The 19973-nt window shown below is 43.2% G+C and overlaps 1 protein-coding gene across 3 annotated transcripts in view; it reads right to left on the bottom strand.

Moving 5' to 3' along the window:
• The window catches only part of LOC135492226 (homeodomain-interacting protein kinase 2-like), a 37600-nt gene that overhangs the window by 15397 nt on the left and 2230 nt on the right, over nucleotides 1-19973 (bottom strand). For 2 of the 3 annotated variants that reach the window (XM_064778527.1, XM_064778528.1), the window contains exons 2-12: nucleotides 18847-19825; nucleotides 9053-9176; nucleotides 8177-8386; nucleotides 6467-6651; nucleotides 5675-5846; nucleotides 4846-5017; nucleotides 4365-4552; nucleotides 4029-4247; nucleotides 3283-3773; nucleotides 2730-2824; nucleotides 1814-2303 (exon numbers count right to left, since the gene is read on the bottom strand). In XM_064778527.1, coding sequence (XP_064634597.1) covers nucleotides 1814-2303; nucleotides 2730-2824; nucleotides 3283-3773; nucleotides 4029-4247; nucleotides 4365-4552; nucleotides 4846-5017; nucleotides 5675-5846; nucleotides 6467-6651; nucleotides 8177-8386; nucleotides 9053-9176; nucleotides 18847-19811 — 3311 coding nt within the window. In that variant the 5' untranslated portion in view covers nucleotides 19812-19825. The remainder of the gene's footprint in view (nucleotides 1-1813; nucleotides 2304-2729; nucleotides 2825-3282; nucleotides 3774-4028; nucleotides 4248-4364; nucleotides 4553-4845; nucleotides 5018-5674; nucleotides 5847-6466; nucleotides 6652-8176; nucleotides 8387-9052; nucleotides 9177-18846; nucleotides 19826-19973) is intronic. The other variant, XM_064778530.1, reaches the window with a different exon arrangement.

Raw genomic sequence — 19973 nt, 5'->3', positions numbered from 1 at the left:
ACAAGTGCTGTCGAGCACACAGGCCCTGCATACAAGCGCTGATGAGCACACAGGCCCTGTCGAGCACACAGGCCCTGCATACAAGTGCTGTCGAGCACACAGGCCCTGCATACAAGTGCTGTCGAGCACACAGGCCCTGCATACAATTGCTGTCGAGCACACAGGCCTTGCATACAAGCGCTGTCGAGCACACAGGCCCTGCATACAAGTGCTGCTGTGCACAAAGCGCTCCCCCTCCCCTACCACCACCTGATCCAGAGAATCAATTCATTTGAGACTATCTGGAATGACCTGTATTAAGATAGCAAACAACTGGACACAGTGCACCTATGTCACACAAATTATATATGCCTTTATATATGATTAGCTGAACACAGCACACCACAGCAGATTCAATATAGAGTTGAGTTTTGAGATTTAAGCGTTACACACTTAACAATACAAGTCACATCCCACTTAAGCTAAAAATTATAGATTCCAGAAATCTACGTTGGGTTTGTGGACATTTCACGCAAGTTCTTACGCTATCGATATCTCAGAGCTCAGAATGATGCACCAGCAACTTAGCTGTAAAATTTCCCCCAATTCCACAAACCAGTTGACAGCCTATATCACATCAGAATACCAAACCAGTGGTCTACAAACACTTAATTTTACACCAGAGATCCATGAAACACAGAAATTGTTCCAATACATAAAACACTTCAACAGCACACACAGAGGTCGACAGTTCCTAAAGTGATTAATACCGATGTGCTAGTTATATACGGGACTTGTTTGACAGGAATGGAGATCTCTTAAAAACACCTGCCCACTGCAGACACAAATGAAAGTGACTCTAGTAATGTTTATACGAGACATTGAAAAATATGCACGTTCGTATTTTTCAAAAGTTCTCGCACCAACATGACTTGGTGTGGTTCACCACATGGCCAATAGATGGCAAATCAAGTCATGCCTTATTTATATACCTAACACTCATTATAACATAATTCACTTATATTACATATTAGTCTGGAAATAATTCATCACTGTATTATCATTACCAATATAACAGGCCTAAAACACTTCATATTAGAATTGCTAAAAAGTAAATTAGCCAGTACTGTAATCAATAAAGCATGCCAAGCACAAACCCATCACCAAATTGGAGGTCACAACCTCCGGCAAGCATCAAACTGCCAAAATGACAGAATTCCACACGCAGACGAAAACGGTGTAGTCCCTTATGTGCAGAAAATCATGGACATTTTCTTAATGAAAAAAGCATAGCCTAATTGATAATGAAATTAAAAGGAATGGAAAAAAATTACCAAGTAAATTCAGCAAGTAATTCATAATTATGATATGATAATAATGATAATAATAATAACAATTTATGGCTAAGGTCCAAGTCTGGGCCACGAAGCCAAAATTGATGATGATGATGATGAATTATATCGTTTCCAAAATCCTCAATACCAATCAACACCAATCAAGTTGTAAAATATTCAAGGAAAAAATTGAGTCTGGAAACTATAGTCACCATCAGATATTCTAAAATATAAATATAAATTGAAACACCACATCATTTGATATTTTCTTGAGGCAAAAAAATTGAAAATCCAATGTTTAGGAAAACTACATGAGAATATTTCTGCGTGGATTCCATCTTGTTTCTGGCAGGGAGTCACACAGGCTTTTATCGTCGCACAGAGGTGCCTTAATCAGGCAGCGTGTCTCATTCACACAGGGGGCGCCCTCCTCACAAGCAGTCGTCGGATTCACCATCGCCACCAACGGGGATGCGACGCCGTAGAAATGTGATAACTACCTGTGACCATCAGATGGCGCTGTGTTGAGGTATAGCGGCTGCTGCATGTGTCCCAGCGTCTGACGTGGCGACGGCAGCTTTTGAACTGGTGCCAAATTCAACGTTACTGGCCTCTGCTTGTTGTGCCCGTTGGTCCGCCGCTGTGATCCACTGTTCGGCGAGTACTGTTGCTTGATGTTTTTCCCATGGGGGTCCATACCCGTATCCACATGTAATAGCGACAAATGTGAGTTGGGGCTATTTGGTAACCGCACCTGCCGTGGATCATAATTATCATGCCGCCGCAGGAAAATTTCACTGTCCCTAGCCGGCCGTTGTAACGACCGCAAGTTCTTTTGTAACGTACTGCTGACGACGTCTGGTGGTGAATCGTCAGCTTCTTCTTTAATCACAATGAACCCGGTGCCCTCGCGGGACTGGTCCCCGCCGTCTGAATCCGAATCCGGCACTGTCACACAACCCATGACTTTGACTTTGTTTGTCGGGGATTCTGTAGAAAGGAGAAATGAAGAGTCAGTGCCCATGAGCCCTCACAACTAAAGTGGTTTGAACAGAATATTGTCATTTCTGACAACCTCTTGTTGACAAACATACAAATCAATCCAGCATTCCTCAATCAGTATTAGTAACAAAATACTCGTCATGACAAATTCTTCCCACTTGAAATTTATCATAATTATAATAAAGTTCATCATGGAATGAGAAAGTTAGTTTCAAGACGTTTGAGTTAATTGTCATTCATCCGTAGGTACTTTTGATAGTGGTCACTCAATATGCATTAGTAAGACTAGCAAGTTTCCTGTTATGCGGGCAGGTTGTGTAAGATAGCTTTAAAGAGGGGATAAAACTGAAATGAGTTTGCATTCTAGAAACAGGCAGACTATAGGTCAGCTTTTCAAGAAACAATTCTACTAACTTTTCTTAGACGAAATGTTGATGACATCCGAGTCGGGACTTGTGCTCAAAACATTAATACTGCTCCCAGTGCAAGCCGTACAATTGTCCTTACACCTGGTGACGAAAAATGGAGAAAAGGATTATGTGACATTTCATGTTTACTATTCCAAGAGCATGCCCCTCAAACTCTGGGATGAAGACACAGGCACCTATCTACCAGGTTCTAAACACATAAGGTCGCTATTTTTAAGAGCAGGGGTCACATTACCTTACTGCAGCTGACAGCAAGTACGGGTAATGATTCATTCAGCTTCCTACAGCCAAGCATGTTGGTACGGTCAGGAAGTAAAGGCTCTACCTCAAACAGCCAAAGAGGCTGTCACTGGAGGCACGAGTGGCACAGCAAGAGTGGGTAATGATTCATCCAGCTTCCTACAGCCAAGCATCCCAAGTACCACCAGGGGCTCTACCTCAAACTGCCAAAGAGGCTGCCACTAGAGGCATCAGTGGCATATTAGATTACGATTTTCTCTCGATAAGTTGGGTACCGCTAACAGGAATGCGCTACTTACTTTGCCGGTGGTTTCTGAGGGACGTCCTCATCCTCGCTGTCCGAGCTGATTGTGATCACGCTGATTGCTGGGCTCGGCGTATCCACGATCACAACAGGCTGGCGCTGATTACTCTGCGTACCCTTCGGCGAGCTACCAACTTTTGACCGGTTGACATTCGGCCAATCGGGAAGCGGGGGACTGTGACGCCGTGTTACTGTTGCCGTAGCAGATTGCATCGGGGTACTTCCTTTCACCCGCTTCTTCACCGGCGACAGGTGGCTCGTGACCTCCTTCGTGACCACTTTCTTGCTCTGGCGTTTCTGACTGGCCGAGGATGTGTGGCGGTGTGATGATGACAGCATCTTCGTTGACTGGGGCACGATGCCTAGGTTCCATGGCTGACATGGCTGCGATGCTCCCATAGAATGCGGTATCATTTGAGCAAACTGTGTCCCATGACCTCCCTGGTGCTGCCCTCTATCCATGAACAACCGCCCATCACTCAGTTCCTGAAAAGGAAATTTCATCATAAATATTTGCAAATAAAACATCAGCTGAATACCACAAAACTTGGTCACAAGGCAGATACCAGATACATCTGGATCCGATTTACCTGAGGAAAGTGGCAGATTGTTGGACTACCCTGTTCCACGTTGAGTCACAGAGCTGGTAGACGAAGTTTGTAGCTCAAGTACAAAGAGAAATCTTAAGCCCTTCCTATAGGAAACATCGCTCAAGTGCACTGAGAAGTCTGATGTACTTACCATAGGAAACATAGGCTGCGGCTGGTGGTCCAGATTGTCGACGAGCAAAGACCGCCGCAGCGGTTCAGGGATCTGCTGCGAGGCGAGCGCCTCGGGAATAATGTGCTGTTGAACTGGCCGCTGGGAGGAGAGGCCGCCTGACAGGCCCGGAAGCTGCTGCCACGCGGGCACCAACACTTGGCGGTTGTTGATACCAGGCCATGATGTCACTGGAGCATTCTGGAAGAGGACAAGCATTCACTGTAAACAAGGTTCGAAAACGCATCCAAGATGAGCAATGTTTAACACGGCGACGTGTATTTCGATGCCAAGAGAAAATTTATCATTTATACTTACAGCTACGAGAATCTGTCGTCCACTCTGATCAAACATGGACACTGGTACAAACTGCTGAGTCGGCACTGGCGGCTGCGGTATCAACTGCGGCTGGATCTGCAGTGCTTGCGGCGGCTGAGTTACCATGGGAACAGCATTCTCCACACGCACGGAATAGGCGTGCTTCGACGGAGAATTACCAATCCCAACTGGAATATAGGCAAAAGAAATGTCAAGACACTCAGTCAAACCAGGCCTTTAGAATTTTGCTCGAGGAGCATCATCCTACAGATTATTACCACCAACCACATCTTGCATCCTTGCTTGGATTCATGGGAAACTTGCATGCGCACCAAGGTGGCTGATGGATCAACAGTGCTGCTACTCAGCGCAGAGAGCTGTTGTATCAGGTCACACTCTCCGAATGTTTAACTAGTCTAAACTACACAAGCTTAAACACAAATGAAGTCCAAGGAAATATTTGAAAATACTTTTGACTCACAATTGCCTGATCTACCCAGTCGTAGTGATGACATACAGAGCGACTGCGAGAACGGGTCGTTCGCAAACTGAGGAGCTGCCGTCGACTGCTGTGGTACCGGCGGGTTGAGACGCTGGTTCACTGGGTTCGGCTGGTAGGGCAGGTACGTGGCTGGTGCTGACGGGAGCTGGTACTGTTGACGAGAAGAAATACATCACTTTTCATTTTGAATCATTACATTGTTGAATAATGTAACGCAGACGTATAAGATAACTGTAAGATATGGTCATTCACTGTTTTTTTATGGCACCTCAACTAGTTTGACCAGGGATTGAACCCATGACCTATTAAGAGCCAAGATTGAGATCGTTTGCACCATCTTTATACCATTTGATATTCCGGAACCATTTGAGATTCCGGAACCATTTGAGATTCCGGAACCATTTGCAATTGAGGTGTTGATAGAAAGTTTGAGTAGAGCTAACAGGTTACACAACAATGTACTGCAATTACGTCGAGAAGTCTTGATAGCGCAGAGCCAAGTAGTAGTTCTGTTGTCTGCCACGAGATGGCAATACTGTCAATCGCCACCCCTAAACGTCGCTCTCCAAAATAATGCTGATGTCATCAACTCAGATGAAACAGCTGTTTGGGCATTCTTTCAAAATACAATAACCACACGGTGGAACCTTTCCTGTCAACTTGCAATTCTTGATGCACAATATCAACACAATGACAATACAAATTCGCCAGCTGATCAAAAGGATCTTCCCGGTTGCCCTTTTAGTTTCAGCACACATAAACACAAAGACAAAAAGACATGAGAAAGTCAAGTTTGGGCAATACTCACTCCACTCACCTGATTCTGGAGTGCGTTCAGGTGATTGTTGAAAGTTAGCGTTATACTTGTCGTTGACGATGGCATAAACGGTGCCATCAAGTTGCTTGGGTTCTGATTCAAATCGTAACCGTTGGATTTGCCTCGCCGACAAATCTCCATGTTCTGAACACTTTGTTTCACGCTGTAATGTGAAAGGGTGCAGGTTGTTTCAGGATGTTAGTCATACAGTCTCAGACTCTCAAGAAATATCCCAAACCGAAATTCAAAATATTCAAGTCTTTTGGACTAAAAGGCTCATCAAGTCAGACCTCCTCCCTGTTTCTCCAGCATTTAAAGCCAACGAGGACCTTCACAGCTGGCGTATGGCATGCTCAACTCGGCAATCGCAGGTTAACTTTTCCAGACAGGACTGGTGTCTATATAAACTGCCCAGTCGATAGGCGACAGGAAACAAACCTGGGAATAACACTCGGCCAAGTAGGTTAAGAAGGCAGGCAGGGACATTGACCTCATATTGAAATACACGACAGTGAGACCTCCTTCATCAGACACCTATCTAATAAGCACGCCCTCTCTAACAGGACACAAGTTTTGGTCCCAAGTTGGTTGTTTCCATTCAATTGACCTCTTAATCAGGACAGATATCTAACAAGGACAGTACCTGCAAACCCTTAGGGTGCCCTTAAAAGAGAGGTTCTAGTTCACTTGTGAAAGTTCCATGATAAGTAATTCCAATCAAACTACCAAAACAGAGAAAAGCTTGTCAAATATTGCCCTACTTTTTACATTTTTGACACTTACAGGTTCGTATGAGCGTAATCGACAAGATGTGCCATCACGATGAACGGATGATTCAATGCTTCTCCTGGTGTAATCCGTCGCTCTTGGTCGAGCGTCAGCATTCGCTTCAACAGGTCGATGAATTCACGTCGGTCTACCTTCTCCGCCATAAGGTCCACACCCTCCAAGTCCGTCGGGACGTTGATCTGAAAGGGGAGGTATTTATTTTGGCGGATTATGATATATCCTTTAGGTTTCCCGAAACATTTTGGGGGGGGGCATTGATGTCATTTGTCTGATCAGCAAAAATAGAATGCCAGCAAAGATCTGGCGCCGATGATACTATGATGTCACAGGGGGGGGTCTTTCTACCCCTGGTAAACAGCTCATCATTAGCAACATTGTAGCGGAAGACTTAGATAGAATTTAGGCCAACATAATGATTTACTGCCATTTTTCACCATATCAGTTGACTTATTTGTCCAGAGTATCGCAAGTTGAATTTACTGAACAATACTATAGCTACAGCGTTACGAGGTTGAAATTCTGTTATCTCAATCGGCACAAGTAACATAAATAACCTGTCATAACAGAGAGATTAGGCCAAGGTTATGGTCAGACCAGAACTCATCTGCCAAACTGATAGGCCTACTCGTATCTTATTCAATATTTGGGCTTAAAATCAGTTCAGGGGCATAGTGGTTAAGAATGCCTGGTGCATAATCCGGAGGTCGTGGGTTAGACACTCGGAGGGATCACTCCGCTGGCAGAGATAGCCATGAATGTTGGTTGAGTCAGAGTGCTGAGAGGCAGCTGGATTCCATACTCCCCAGGGAGTTGAACTCGAACAGGAATATACAGGCCAAAAGCATGGGTAAAGCCCGTTACACACGAGGGACTTCTCACCAACTTAGTTGGAATTTTAATTCATAACAGGAATCCAGACCAGGTAACTGATACTTTGCCCGACTGGTTGGAGTTGCTGGCTGCACTACCGACTTGTTCTATTTCTCAACGACATCGTTTGTTTATATAAAGATTTTTTTGTTTATATAAGGAGTGTGGGGGAGAAATTTCCCCGTGTGATTCAGTCAACAACATAGTTGGGCCATATTTTGACTCTTTATCGATAGGCGCCAAGGCTGTACCTTCTCATAATCCACGATTTTGCCCAAAACCTCCTATTATCCCATCGATTTCTCCTTTTCCTCTTTTCACTGATACTTTTTACAATAATAATAGATGAAATCTTCTTTTTCTTCCTCTCATTGTACACAGCAAAATCATTGGCAACCATGTTTCTAGATCTAAGATTTCCCTGCCAGAAATAATAGATATTTGCACTCAGCCTTGACCAAGGTTTTGGCCTAAATATAGTGCAGGACCTAAATATTGCTGGGATTATGTCTTTCGTGTGAGTGGGTGAACGACTCTCAACTTCCAGTCACCTGTGCACCTGTTCTTAATTTTAAAGCCAACTAAGTTGGTGAGAAATCCCTCGTGTGAAGCGGGCTTAATGATTATGGAAAGGCCAGTCAACATCAAATGTGAATTGTGTACGACCCAACTGCTGACAACATTATTATTGCATTTTTGATCCATCTGAAGGCCTGCTATAGGAGGATGCATGATGCCAATAAAAGGACATCAGTCTGCATTCCTAACTGTCAGTTGCTCGGGTTGTAGAGTGTATTTTTTCTAACACGCCTCACCACCAATTATGACCCTTACCTGTGCCATATCATCAAGACAGTTAAAGATGTATTTCCTCGCCTCCTTCGACTTGATACGCGTTTCAGCTTCATGTTCCTCTGGCGTCTTTAACCGCCAGAAAGGGTAGCTGCCCTCTGTCGTCTCTCGGTTGAAGAAGCGCGAGGTCTTCGTGGCACTACTGAGCATGTGTTCGGCTGGGAGACCCTGCGTTTGGGAGATGTACCGAATCTGCAAACAATACACCATCACTTTAGTTATGTTGTTTTATGTGTATTCATTTTTTCTTCTCTTTATTCAGGCACTCTCATGTAGTTTTATTCTCAACAGGACGGAGGTGGTATCCTGAGTCAGAAATATATCGCTTCTGTCATGTTATGACTAGACACAGCAGTATCATGCAGATGCCAGACACCAGTGCAGACGCAAGGGCACATCCTACAAGACTCTCCCCTGCAGCTCGCACACCAGTGTCTGACAAGGAAAAACTGTTGGGAACACAGCAGGACCTCGAAACAACAGGCCACTGCATCTCCGCCACATGACTGAAGGTATATGTTTAGGCAGGCTGAACACTGAAGAAGAAGGTATGTCTGCACAGACTTCAGACTTGGTATCAGGTAGGTATGGATACTATCATAAGGAGTTATCAGAGTACTCACTATCACTTTATTTGTCTACAGATAAGACAACAGAGTATGCAAAGTATGGAATGTTGATTGCGCATCTCATTCAAGTGTGCGGTGAGAACAATGTTTCTTACTTGAAACCTGCAGTCGTTATCTGAGAGCGCAACTTAAGACATCCCGACTGCAAGAAATGGTTTGCGCAAGAACTGCACAGCCATTTTTAAAGAATTTAGACAAAATGACATCAAGAGCAGAACAGCTTTCTTACTTGATCATATTCGGACGATCCCGGGTAGAGGGGCCATCCCAGGAAGAGTTCAGCTATCACACAGCCCAAAGACCACATGTCTATTGCCTCACAGAAGGGCAGGCCAAGCAGGATCTCTGGCGCTCTGAAAAATACGACGAAAACAATGGGTTAGGATACAACAGCATTTGGTTACCAAACTAAGTGTAACAAAAATATTCTGAAAACTGAAACAGTATCATTTTATAACCTAGCTTTCATGGTGACACCTGAAACTTTAAAGAAAACTTTATAAGAAGCTGGTTCCGCAAATTTTCTATTATGGTCCTTTGGAAAACATGAAGCCAATGAATTGCTGATTTTTTAAGAGATGCTATTCTGTTGGTTAAAAGTTCATACCAACCCTGAATACCCCAGTCATGCCTCCGTACAGCAGCGGCATAATCATCATCAACAATTTACCTGTGGATGTCAAGCAAGCTGGAACCTGATCATGTCACAGCAGGTACAAATTCATCATCCCAGCGATAAATTAATTGGTCCCAACGCACAAGGCATACGTTAAGAAGCCCACAACATACAACAGAGATTACAGCGAGAGAGGCAATTTTGAAAGGTCAAGTGTCAGGAAGAATATTGGAAAATCATACAATATCATCCGGTGGTATTTGAGGTTGTATCAGGAAGAAGAGAGAACGTCAACGACTTGTCACGATGCTTGTGTTGCACAGTAACACCCCCAATACACTCGAGGGAACATTGGTCTCTGATCATGCAGAATCAAAACAGTTCTGAAGAGATGGGTTCTAAAAGCAGAAGACACAGTAGGACAGTGTTTCCTGAACCCATCTACAAATGTGGAAAAAGATGACAATCAACGAAGACACCTCCAACTGAGATGACAACAAATGACCACAAATATCATGATCATATCTGGCTATTCATCCCGATTTCTTGGCAGTGCATGATATTATCAATCGGCTCGACACAAGACAGAGCAAGATAACTCCAGAAAGATGTGCAAACATGGCCACGGAGCATGTCCTGGCGATGGGTCATAAGTTCAAGTCGTCTGGCAAGTAAACACATTGATAGCAGCCATTCAATTAAATATTAGTCCATATAAAATCAAGATACAGCTTTTCATCACAGCACTCTACAGTCCCATCCGTATCAAACCGATGACGTTGTTGTCCTAAAAGTTAGCATGTGAGCATCCATTGACAATCAAAACAGCCTCGCAACAAACACCTTGTTGTTCAGCAAGCTAAATGTACCAATCGATAAACATCATGTGTTTATGTATCTTTAATCGCCACAGGTTGCCGTGAGAACCAAACATAAATGAAACATCGTGAATCGGTCGGCGTGCGCAATTTTGGACACCTTTGCGCTCCAGGGATGGAATCACAGACTGTAGTTCCACCAATTTTGTCCTCAGATTCGTTTTTTTCTCTTTAATACGAGGCTGGGCCATTTATAGCATGTAGAGATGGATGAGTTTCACAACAATATGGACAACAAGAAAGTAGGATTTAGCATCATCTTGCATCCTGATCCTACAGCAATCGCAATAATTTTGAATTATGCATCCCCATTTGAACACATTTGCCCAGATTATACTGTACATATCGTGTAAACAAGTGGATACCTGATCAAACAGGAATATGTATGTAGTAGTGCATGTAAACATCCCTTATTTTTGCATATCACAGAAATGACAACGAAATGTCAGAACGAGCGTGACAGAAACATTATATAACTATCATGACAGGATGCCACGGACAGTTACTAAGGTAACAAATACATCGCAGAAGTTGCCAGGCTTATGAACAAGAATCGTACGTAAAAGGGTCGGAGGCAAACCTAGATCCTCAATTTTTCAATATTGGTTTTCAGGTTGAATTTCTTGCAACATCTGCGACTGTATCATGTCTCAGTCCAGTTGGCCTTAAAAAAGGGCCTGGGAAGAACCCGCTAAGGGAACTATGTCCCGTTTTGCACAAGCACACGGTTCATATATTCTCAGGAGAAGAGTTTTCATTGTCTCTCTTCTTCCGGAGCACATTGTTTCTTCTGATTTAGCATCTCCAATAATTACAAGAATGTTTCCACGGCTCATTCATCACTTATGGTGACCACGCAGCTATCGCAAGATGAAGATCTATCGGGTACGGATTGGCACATCACTGGCAAACTAATTGCTGCTTATTTACAGCAGGGAGTTTGTTGATGAAGCAGAACAGAAGGGTCACGTAAAGTTCCCTCCAAAATAGCGATTTTTGGAGCGATTTGAATCCCTGCGCCCTGCGATTATGAAACGCTGGGCACTTTTTGTCAACGTTATCTGTTATGTAGGATAGAGCATACTAATGCGGGCGAGACTAAACCTTATTTTGGATGAACACTTTCCTTGACATCAGAATCGACCACCCCAACTCACAAAGAAGATGGCCAATGGATTCTTCTTTCCGATAACATAACGTCAACGTGTATCCCATTTGCCACGAAGACTATGCAAGGCTTCTTCACAAAGGGGACGGAAGAAAGCCACAAAAATGACATGGCAAAGACCGCACACCGACGTAGCGAGAGTCCAGCCAATGGAATTTCGCTGGAGGATTACAGAACTCGCGCTACACAATCCCCCCACCAAAAAAAACCAACGTGACCTTTTCATATTGTATCACTTGCACGAAACTGCAGAAAAAACTTCCCACACTTCACTCTGTAGGAGATTCAGAAGGCGACGAAAAAAGAAATTACTGATGCAGCGTACTAAATCTCCATGGTTACGCTTATCAACAAAATGCCAATCGCCCCAAGGTTGCAGACCCTGGACCATCCGCTGGCTTCCCGCTAGTCTGTCAAACGCAGTTGATTGCAGTGATCCGATTAGGAGGGGCACTTAAAAGGGTAATCAAGAACAGGAGGCTGTGTGGACTAGTCGTTTAGAATCTTGGATCGAGGTTCCTGGTTTGAACCCCACAGACAATGTGAGACCTTAGGCAGGTCTTTTTGTCGAACCTACCTTACTCTACCCAGGTGTATAAATGGGAACTCGTCCGAAATGCTCAGCAGTGTTGAATGATTTGATTTTTTGTCAAAGCCTACATATTGCCTACAAATATGTTGGCACATTCATTCATCAGCATCATCATCATCATCATCATCATCATCATCATATAGTTTTGTGGCCATAACCGACCTTCGTTCACAAGAGATAATGTGAGTACGATCGTCCTGGGGTCTCTGTGGTCATACACCTTTTAACCAACAGCACCAACCCGAGGTGACAAGAAGTATGCAACACTCCAAACTATATTTCAAAATTACGCCCAATTTACAGAACTATTCATAGACACAAGTGCTGGATCACGAGGTCAAGTTGAACCATATTACCTACGTTAATGTGGTTTCGAATGTGAAATAGCACGAAACCAAATGGGCAGATCTCTTGAGCATTAGGTTGAGAACGGGAATGAATGGCCTGTATAATAATGGTTCGATCATGAGTGTTTGATCAATGGGATAGTACCGTCATTCACCAGCTGTGATACTGCAATACAGCCGCAGTAACGTATCCAAGTCTAAGCTCTATTATGTTACAATGCGGAGCATAGGCTTTCCATTTGAATAGAATTGCCTATAATCTTGTGTAGTCACAGTTAACAGTATGTAGGTGGCACTATTTTTGTTCAGTTTTGCGAATACAGCATATTGCGCCATACCGCACAGCGCCCTTGGCCTAAGCAGCCATTTTATGACGTACATGTAAGAAGTCAAATACTATACAAAATGTATAGGGTTAAACCGAATATCAGTGTCGTTTGTTATAATGGATCTAGGTCATGTTTTTATCGTTGGTCATTCAGCTGACTGACGAAATGTCATTATGGATATGAGCCAAGAACACGGAGATCAAATATGAATCTAAATAAATGAATCTTAATCTGAATAGGAGGATTTACGCAAGACGTCACGCACGCTGATGAAAGAAGGAAAAACCTTCTTGTTCCGAGGCAACCAGGAACTCAGAATTATACTTCCGGATTAACCAGGATGTCTTTCAAGGTACTAAAATTCGTGGCTTGTCACAACGAGGAACCCAGAATTGTACTTCCTCATGAACCAGGATGGCTTTCAAGGAACTAAAATTCTTGGCTTGTCACAAATTTAAGGGTCTGTTGGATGAGACTAAAGGCTGTGGTCCCTTGTACCTAAATGTTTACGCGAGGGCAAGTTAGAGATCCCACACAAGTAGACAAGTAGCCCACAGAGGACTGCATACCTCCAGTGAAAATCCTTGAGGGTTTGGCCAATGGTAGTGTCATCAACAAAGTGACAGGGTTGAATTCTGTTCCATATCATATAGGTCAAATATCTACAGACAACAATAAACTTAGGTCACTGACTTAGGAGAGATAAGATCCGAATGATAGACAGCTGAGGCCAGACCAAGAAAGGTCATACCAGCACAGACAAGCCGACTAAAAACATAGTTTGTTTTAAAATTCAACCTCAACACACCCCAAACCCATACAAAACATGAACCATCCCCTCATAAGCAAACGTACCTCCACGCCCAACAGCATCAAGATTCTAGTGACAATTCAATTCCACATGCTGAACAAATTTAGTACATATACCAAATGCGGTTTTCTCATCTATGAACGTCCCCAACCTTATATGGCTGTAGAGGAATAAGTACATGTACCTCATAACGGGGATTGGAGGAGTTTCAGACGCCAAAACGCCTTCTACGGCTAGCACCTGATTCGGCAGCTATGTGATCTCAAAGTGTGACGCAGACTCTCCACGTCATAGCCACAAGAGCAATTTGAGAGATTACTCAGCCGTCTCTTCTATTTGTCAATACATGTATTGTGATAACGGATAGATGCGTCGCGGTGGAATCTCTTTACGATATTGTATCCTGGTGTTTTTTCAATTTTATTGAAGCATATGTGTTCATTTTAATGTTAAAAGTACTGATAGTGATACCATTCATTGATACCTTCCTTTTATAGGTGACATACTTCGATAACACTTGGAATAGGTCAATATTGTACTTTTTAAAGGGATTTTTCCATTCATACGTGTAATTTCACTTAAAGTTGCCTTGTAAGTCAACAGACATGCACATCCCATAAACATTTATCAGAAGGGGCTGTTTGGCAGAGGCAGTACGCTACCCCATAGTAGCCTACAGCCTCTTCCATCATTTCCAGGCTAAATGCCAGAAAGAGCACATAAATTAGTAGTACTTCGGAGACCGAAATCCTTTGTGCCTATTCCAGGAGCTCAAGCTGAAGTATTGTGGCATACCGCACAATGTCCCAGGAAAACCTATACCCACCAAACTGCAGCTCTCCACTTCATGGAGCGATTGACCGATTTCAAGAACCCAGGATGTGGTGTGGTCAGAAAAACAGGAAACAGGCCTCAACGTAAATCCTGTGTGATGTAAAACAGCTAGAATTGAGGCTAAAATCGTTAAAGACTTCCATCGACACGACACGTACAATGAGGACCAAAATACGTCTGCAACATTTTACGTGTATACAAATTTAAATGCCAGATGTCAATAGAGGCAAGAATAAACTTAGCTAAACGAGCTAAATGTAGCAAGAATTTCGTTCAAAGGCCGCAGGAAAACCCTTTCACAGCACAGCAGGGTGTCACGCCCAGGGACATCATCCCTGGCCTTTTAACTTGAGAACAGCGCCTCATCTAAGGTTTAGCTAAAAGCAGGGATATTGACCCTGTCTGCTATGACCCCCCTCTTCCTCTATCAAAGGAAAACTGTTCTATTTTTGCAAACCTCCATGAAACCGTCCCGAAATTCCCGAATTTCTTTTGTGGCCAAATGTCAAAAGTTCTAAAGTAGCAGACTGCCAGAAAAGGAGGGTAGGGTGTCTCTTTTACTTTTAGAAACAGTAGATTTGTTAAGTTTTCCTACATTGCTGCTATAGGAAAAGACAACATCAGTTGCATTGTATCTCTCTTTAGCGGGCAAGTAGTATTTCACGAAGACGGACGGATTTTCGGCAATGTTTTGCGATGAATTACAATGGAAATCAAACAGTTCAAAATAGGTGGATTCAACTGGTGGCCGGTGATCGGTCCTTGGGCTTATGGTTTAGCTACGTGTATGGCATACGCTTCAGCCTGCTAAGTAACCTGTACACGTTTCAGCCCGCTTAAGTAACTTGACAAGTTACAAAGAGCAACACCACATAAGCTGATTAATCTCGCCAAACAGAACTATAATACACAAGTTTCTTTTTACGAAAAACAATGGCACCAATATGTAAATCCAACACAGTAATCTTCTCAATAATATCCCGCCATTACTTTGATAAAAAAAACAATACATAATAGTGAAGCATATAAAAAATGTCGACACACATATCAACTGAAGTAATAATACAAATGCACTCAGATCATGATATATAAGGTATGCACTGCTCAGATATCGGGCAGACGCAGAAAAAAACAGGAAATACTTAGTTATTCTTTTATGTGTGGAACAGCACTAGGTGTGTTGCCTGAAGATCTGGAATGGTCATACATTTTATGCTTCGAAATGTAGACTATGACGTGGCTCTCAACTTCTTGGCGCAAGGTTTCCTCTTGGTATATAACAGCTAGGAGTGCGTCATTAAACACCCCCCCCCCCCAACTTCATGACAGATGTTATATTGGTAACTTTTGTGAATATCACCTAAAATCTAGGGTAGTGTGAAAAGCCCACTTTTACTGTTTACTGAGAAAAGGAAGGGCACTTCAAGCTTGCTTTATCAAAGTATCATGTGCCAATATGTGAAAGTTGCCCCAACCCCGCCCCATCAGGAAAACCCACCACTGAAAAACATGTGTTATCAATTCATAAACCTGCCTTATCATACTGACATTGATAGATATGAAGGCTGAATAATTTAAAGTTTGCTTGCCGTCAGATTTAAATTGATCATGTCGGCTACTTCAAAATGACTCATTTCACCATGGTGACACAACAAAATGCTTTGACGACATCAGCACTTTTAAAAATCCCTGTCAAAAATTAAGCTAGCATAGATCAGATCAATACTTGATACTACATGTATATTTTACTTCTAGTATGGTAGTAGTTTGCCAAGAATCTTGAACCCTTGATGTAGAATGCTATGAAGACGGGGCTGCTTTTCATAGGGTTCAGTAATTGCGCCTGAATATGGCATGCTCTGGCCAGGGGCAGAACCCAACTTGATCCGACCATACAGACACTCTGTATAGAGCTGCGTGCTACACCATGACGACAGCAAGGAGAATTTCCCCGTCAACAAAACGTGGACACAGCCAACGCTTCAAAGGGGCGGCTCACCATAACAACCATCTAAACTCCCAATCAAAACACGCCAATTATACGCCAGCAGCAGCTCACCAGTAAAAATAGTTGCTGAATCACCAAGCACCTCTGATCAATACACCACATTGCCAACAACATAGTGTAGTCTTCTGAGAAAATTCCCTCGCGGAGATTCCAATATGTACGGGCTAAGCGTTGAGCGAGGTTTTGCTAAGAAGTGAGGCATGATGAAGAAGTGTAGACTAGAGTACAGTGTACTAACTTGCTAAGAAATTCCAACAACGTGCAGTTGGGTTTACAGGTGACCGCACGGCTGGTCAGGTCTTCCAACTCTCAATCCAATCAAAGGATAGATACTAAACTAAAGGTATTCGTTGTCCCGATCACCAAACAGAACTTTCAAACAAACTTCAAACGTTCAAAAACAAACAACCCCCCCCCCCCCCCCCCCATGCAACCACCCCAATTATTCGATAACACTTTTAAGAATCGCACCCAATCACGCTCTAAACGAGTGTGCACAGCCAATCCTTCAGCGTCTGAACCACCAGCTGCTATCCGCCTCTATACAAAACACATCTATTCTTAATGACGCATTCATCCTATTAGAGTTAGGGTGCCATACTGGCATATGCCATGGTACATGTTAACAAGTGCTTGCATTTGTACAACTTGTATCAGTTGAAGCGTTACTCTATGCTTACTCGTTTGATTCCGCCATTTTTGTCGGGGATGTGTGTACACAAATTGCCTGTGATGTGATATGAATCTGATACATTTAACAACCGTTTCAGAACTGGTTTTCATGGCACTGCGATGCTCACGCAAATTAACATTTTATATGAAATGCTTTATCCCTGCCTGGACTACATGGGCTATGTTAAGATAGGTCATATTCTAGTTCTACTGCTTGCCACTCTTAACCAAAAGTTTCAAGCTTAAAACATTCTGTGGTATAACACAATCAGGCTCATCTAAGAAGACCAATGAAACAGTCAGGGACGATACACACCATATGGCACCAAACCTTGAATGAATTTGCAAATCAGCATTTTTCATTGATGTTTTCTCTGAACAATATCAATGATTCATATGCAGTGACGTATAAACCCACATTATTAAAGTTCTACATGTATACGGACAGTAAAGATCATAGGCTGGATTTTGAACTGTGGTATTGTTGTTAAATACACTTGCAAACTGGAAAATGGCATTAATGAGGTCGACCGTATTAAAATTATGTATTCGTCAAAAGCACTGATCAGAATGGAATATTCTAGATTCTATATCAGCTATTCTGTATCGTGTTAAGACCGGGCATACATTGTACTTGTAGCTCAAATGATAACATCAAAATGATTACACCATGCCCCAAAGCAACTCCATTTTCTTTTTCCCACTGCATGGGAGTCTGAGTCATTATTAAAGATGACCATATATGTTACGCTTTAGACAGCTTACATCCTACATTGTATGCAAAAGATACTAAACAAGCACTAGGGATGGAGGCCAAATATACGTATCCTCAGAACACCAAAGCAGTAATGCAGCAGGCCAGGTTGGCTACACAGATTAAAAGAATGCAGATGGAAGAGTGTGGGTACAATGATGCTCCCAATTTACTCATCTTACACCTACACCTAGTGATGCTCACAAGGTGTCATGCATCGAATTTCAGACTTGATGCCAAGTCTGAAAAGCACATAATCAAGCCTACTGCAAGGTGTAACATGCTATTTCTGTCCTCCCAGGTGTAGGATTAAGCAGAAGGCATTGCACCATTCTTCGTAGCAACAGATGCAAGGAACCCCCCTCCCCTCATCCTCCAGTTGCCAAACTAATGAAAGAAACTGTAGTGTACGGGGAAACTCAAGTGGTGCAAGATCCCCCCTGTGCTATAAAGGCCAGCTTTTTGTACTGGCTATATGAATCTTCACTGCCTGAAACATAACAAAACTCCAGCAAATGCTTGGTTTTGTGACAACACGAGGTCCAAGTTACTCCAACATATGATGTCGAGTTTCCTCTTGTCCAGATATCTACTGCATGTGATGCTGAAAGAAAGTCATGTTAGGATATCCGGCAGAGTCCTGTAAAATAAATAACACAATATTTGGATGGATATAACATACAACAAGCTGCAAGTTGAGGTTGGTTGGTTCCGGATGAATTCTTTAGGGCCAGCAAGACTTCAACAATGCAAGAGGCACTGCGCAAGAGATGTTCAAGAAAAAATTCAAGAAAAGCAATCTACCTCATCAGAGGGTGAAGTTGAAGTTCACGACTTACACCGCACGGTGTTACAAGGTGGATAGGACAATGTCTCATTCATGTCGCCATCTAGTAATCATCTACCACTGGTGGGTCGATCATGGACCGTCTCCACAAATACCGCACAAACTTCGAAATTTCAAAATCAGATGCTCAGATCCGAACACTAATATTTTTAAGAGAGGATGCCTACCTGTAATATCTTGATTGAAGGTACGTCGAACACACCGCCTTGGACACATGGCTCGCCGAACCAAAGTCTATGACCTTTACCCTGTAGGGGAAGCGCACAGGATCCACCAGCATAATATTCTCAGGCTTCAGATCAGCGTGTATCAGTCCGAGGTTTTTCAGCTTCAGCAGCGCCGTGAGAACCTGCTGTGTGATTGGACGGATGTACTTGAGCGGGAGCGGCTGGAACTTGTTCTGCTTGAGGAAGTCGTACAAGTTCTGTTCCAGCATCTCGAACACCAAGCACGTATGGTTCTTGTGTTGGAAGCACTCGTACGCGCGAACGAAATTGAACTCGTCAGCATTTTCTTGACTTAACCGCGCAAGAATTGAGACCTCGATCTGTCCCTGTCGGGCGTACGACGGGTGATTCTTCAGGATCTTGATGGCAACGATCTCATTTGTCCCTTTCTTCCAGCACTTGACCACCTGCCCAAAGGTGCCCCGTCCTAAGAACTCGAGCACCTCATAGGCACTGGTCATTGAGTACAGAACCTCGTGCTGAACCAGTGAGTAGTCCCCCTCATTGTTAGAGGAACTAGTGTTTTTCGACGTGTTATTCGTGTTGGTGTTTGTGGTCGTCGTGGTGGCAGTAGTCTCTTCCTCAGAAGATATCGTGTGTTGCTCAGGAAAATGTAACGAATGTTCTAAGTCTTCGCTTTTTCTTTTTAATCCACATCTTTGGTATGTGTCTAAAAGTTTGACGGTTGATGCACGGATATAGTTCTGTGGCATACCGTCAATATTATGATGAACATTCCCGTTATTTGCAAATGTGAAACTGTTTATTGGGTACTCCGTGTGATAATCATATGCCGTCGAAAACGGAGCTACATTATGACATGTCGCGTACGTGTCCAGTTTCAGTTTCTTGAAGCTGCTGAATGCGCTCGTGTGAGAATAAAAGTTTCGAGGGTCTGCTTGCATTGGTGATGCTTGGTCTGAAAGGAGAAAGGGGAGAACTCGTAAGAAGGGTACACTCACTAACAACAGGTTGGGTGGAGCTTGCTTACGGTCAATTTAGCTAGTAATAATACCAGGTACATGTTGCTCCCTGTCAACATAACTGACCACAAAGGAGCATTAGAA

The sequence above is a fragment of the Lineus longissimus genome, chromosome 8 (assembly GCF_910592395.1).
Source record: "Lineus longissimus chromosome 8, tnLinLong1.2, whole genome shotgun sequence".
In the NCBI taxonomy this organism is placed as follows: Eukaryota; Metazoa; Nemertea; class Pilidiophora; order Heteronemertea; family Lineidae; genus Lineus; species Lineus longissimus.
This window is presented reverse-complemented; position numbering and strand designations above follow the sequence as displayed.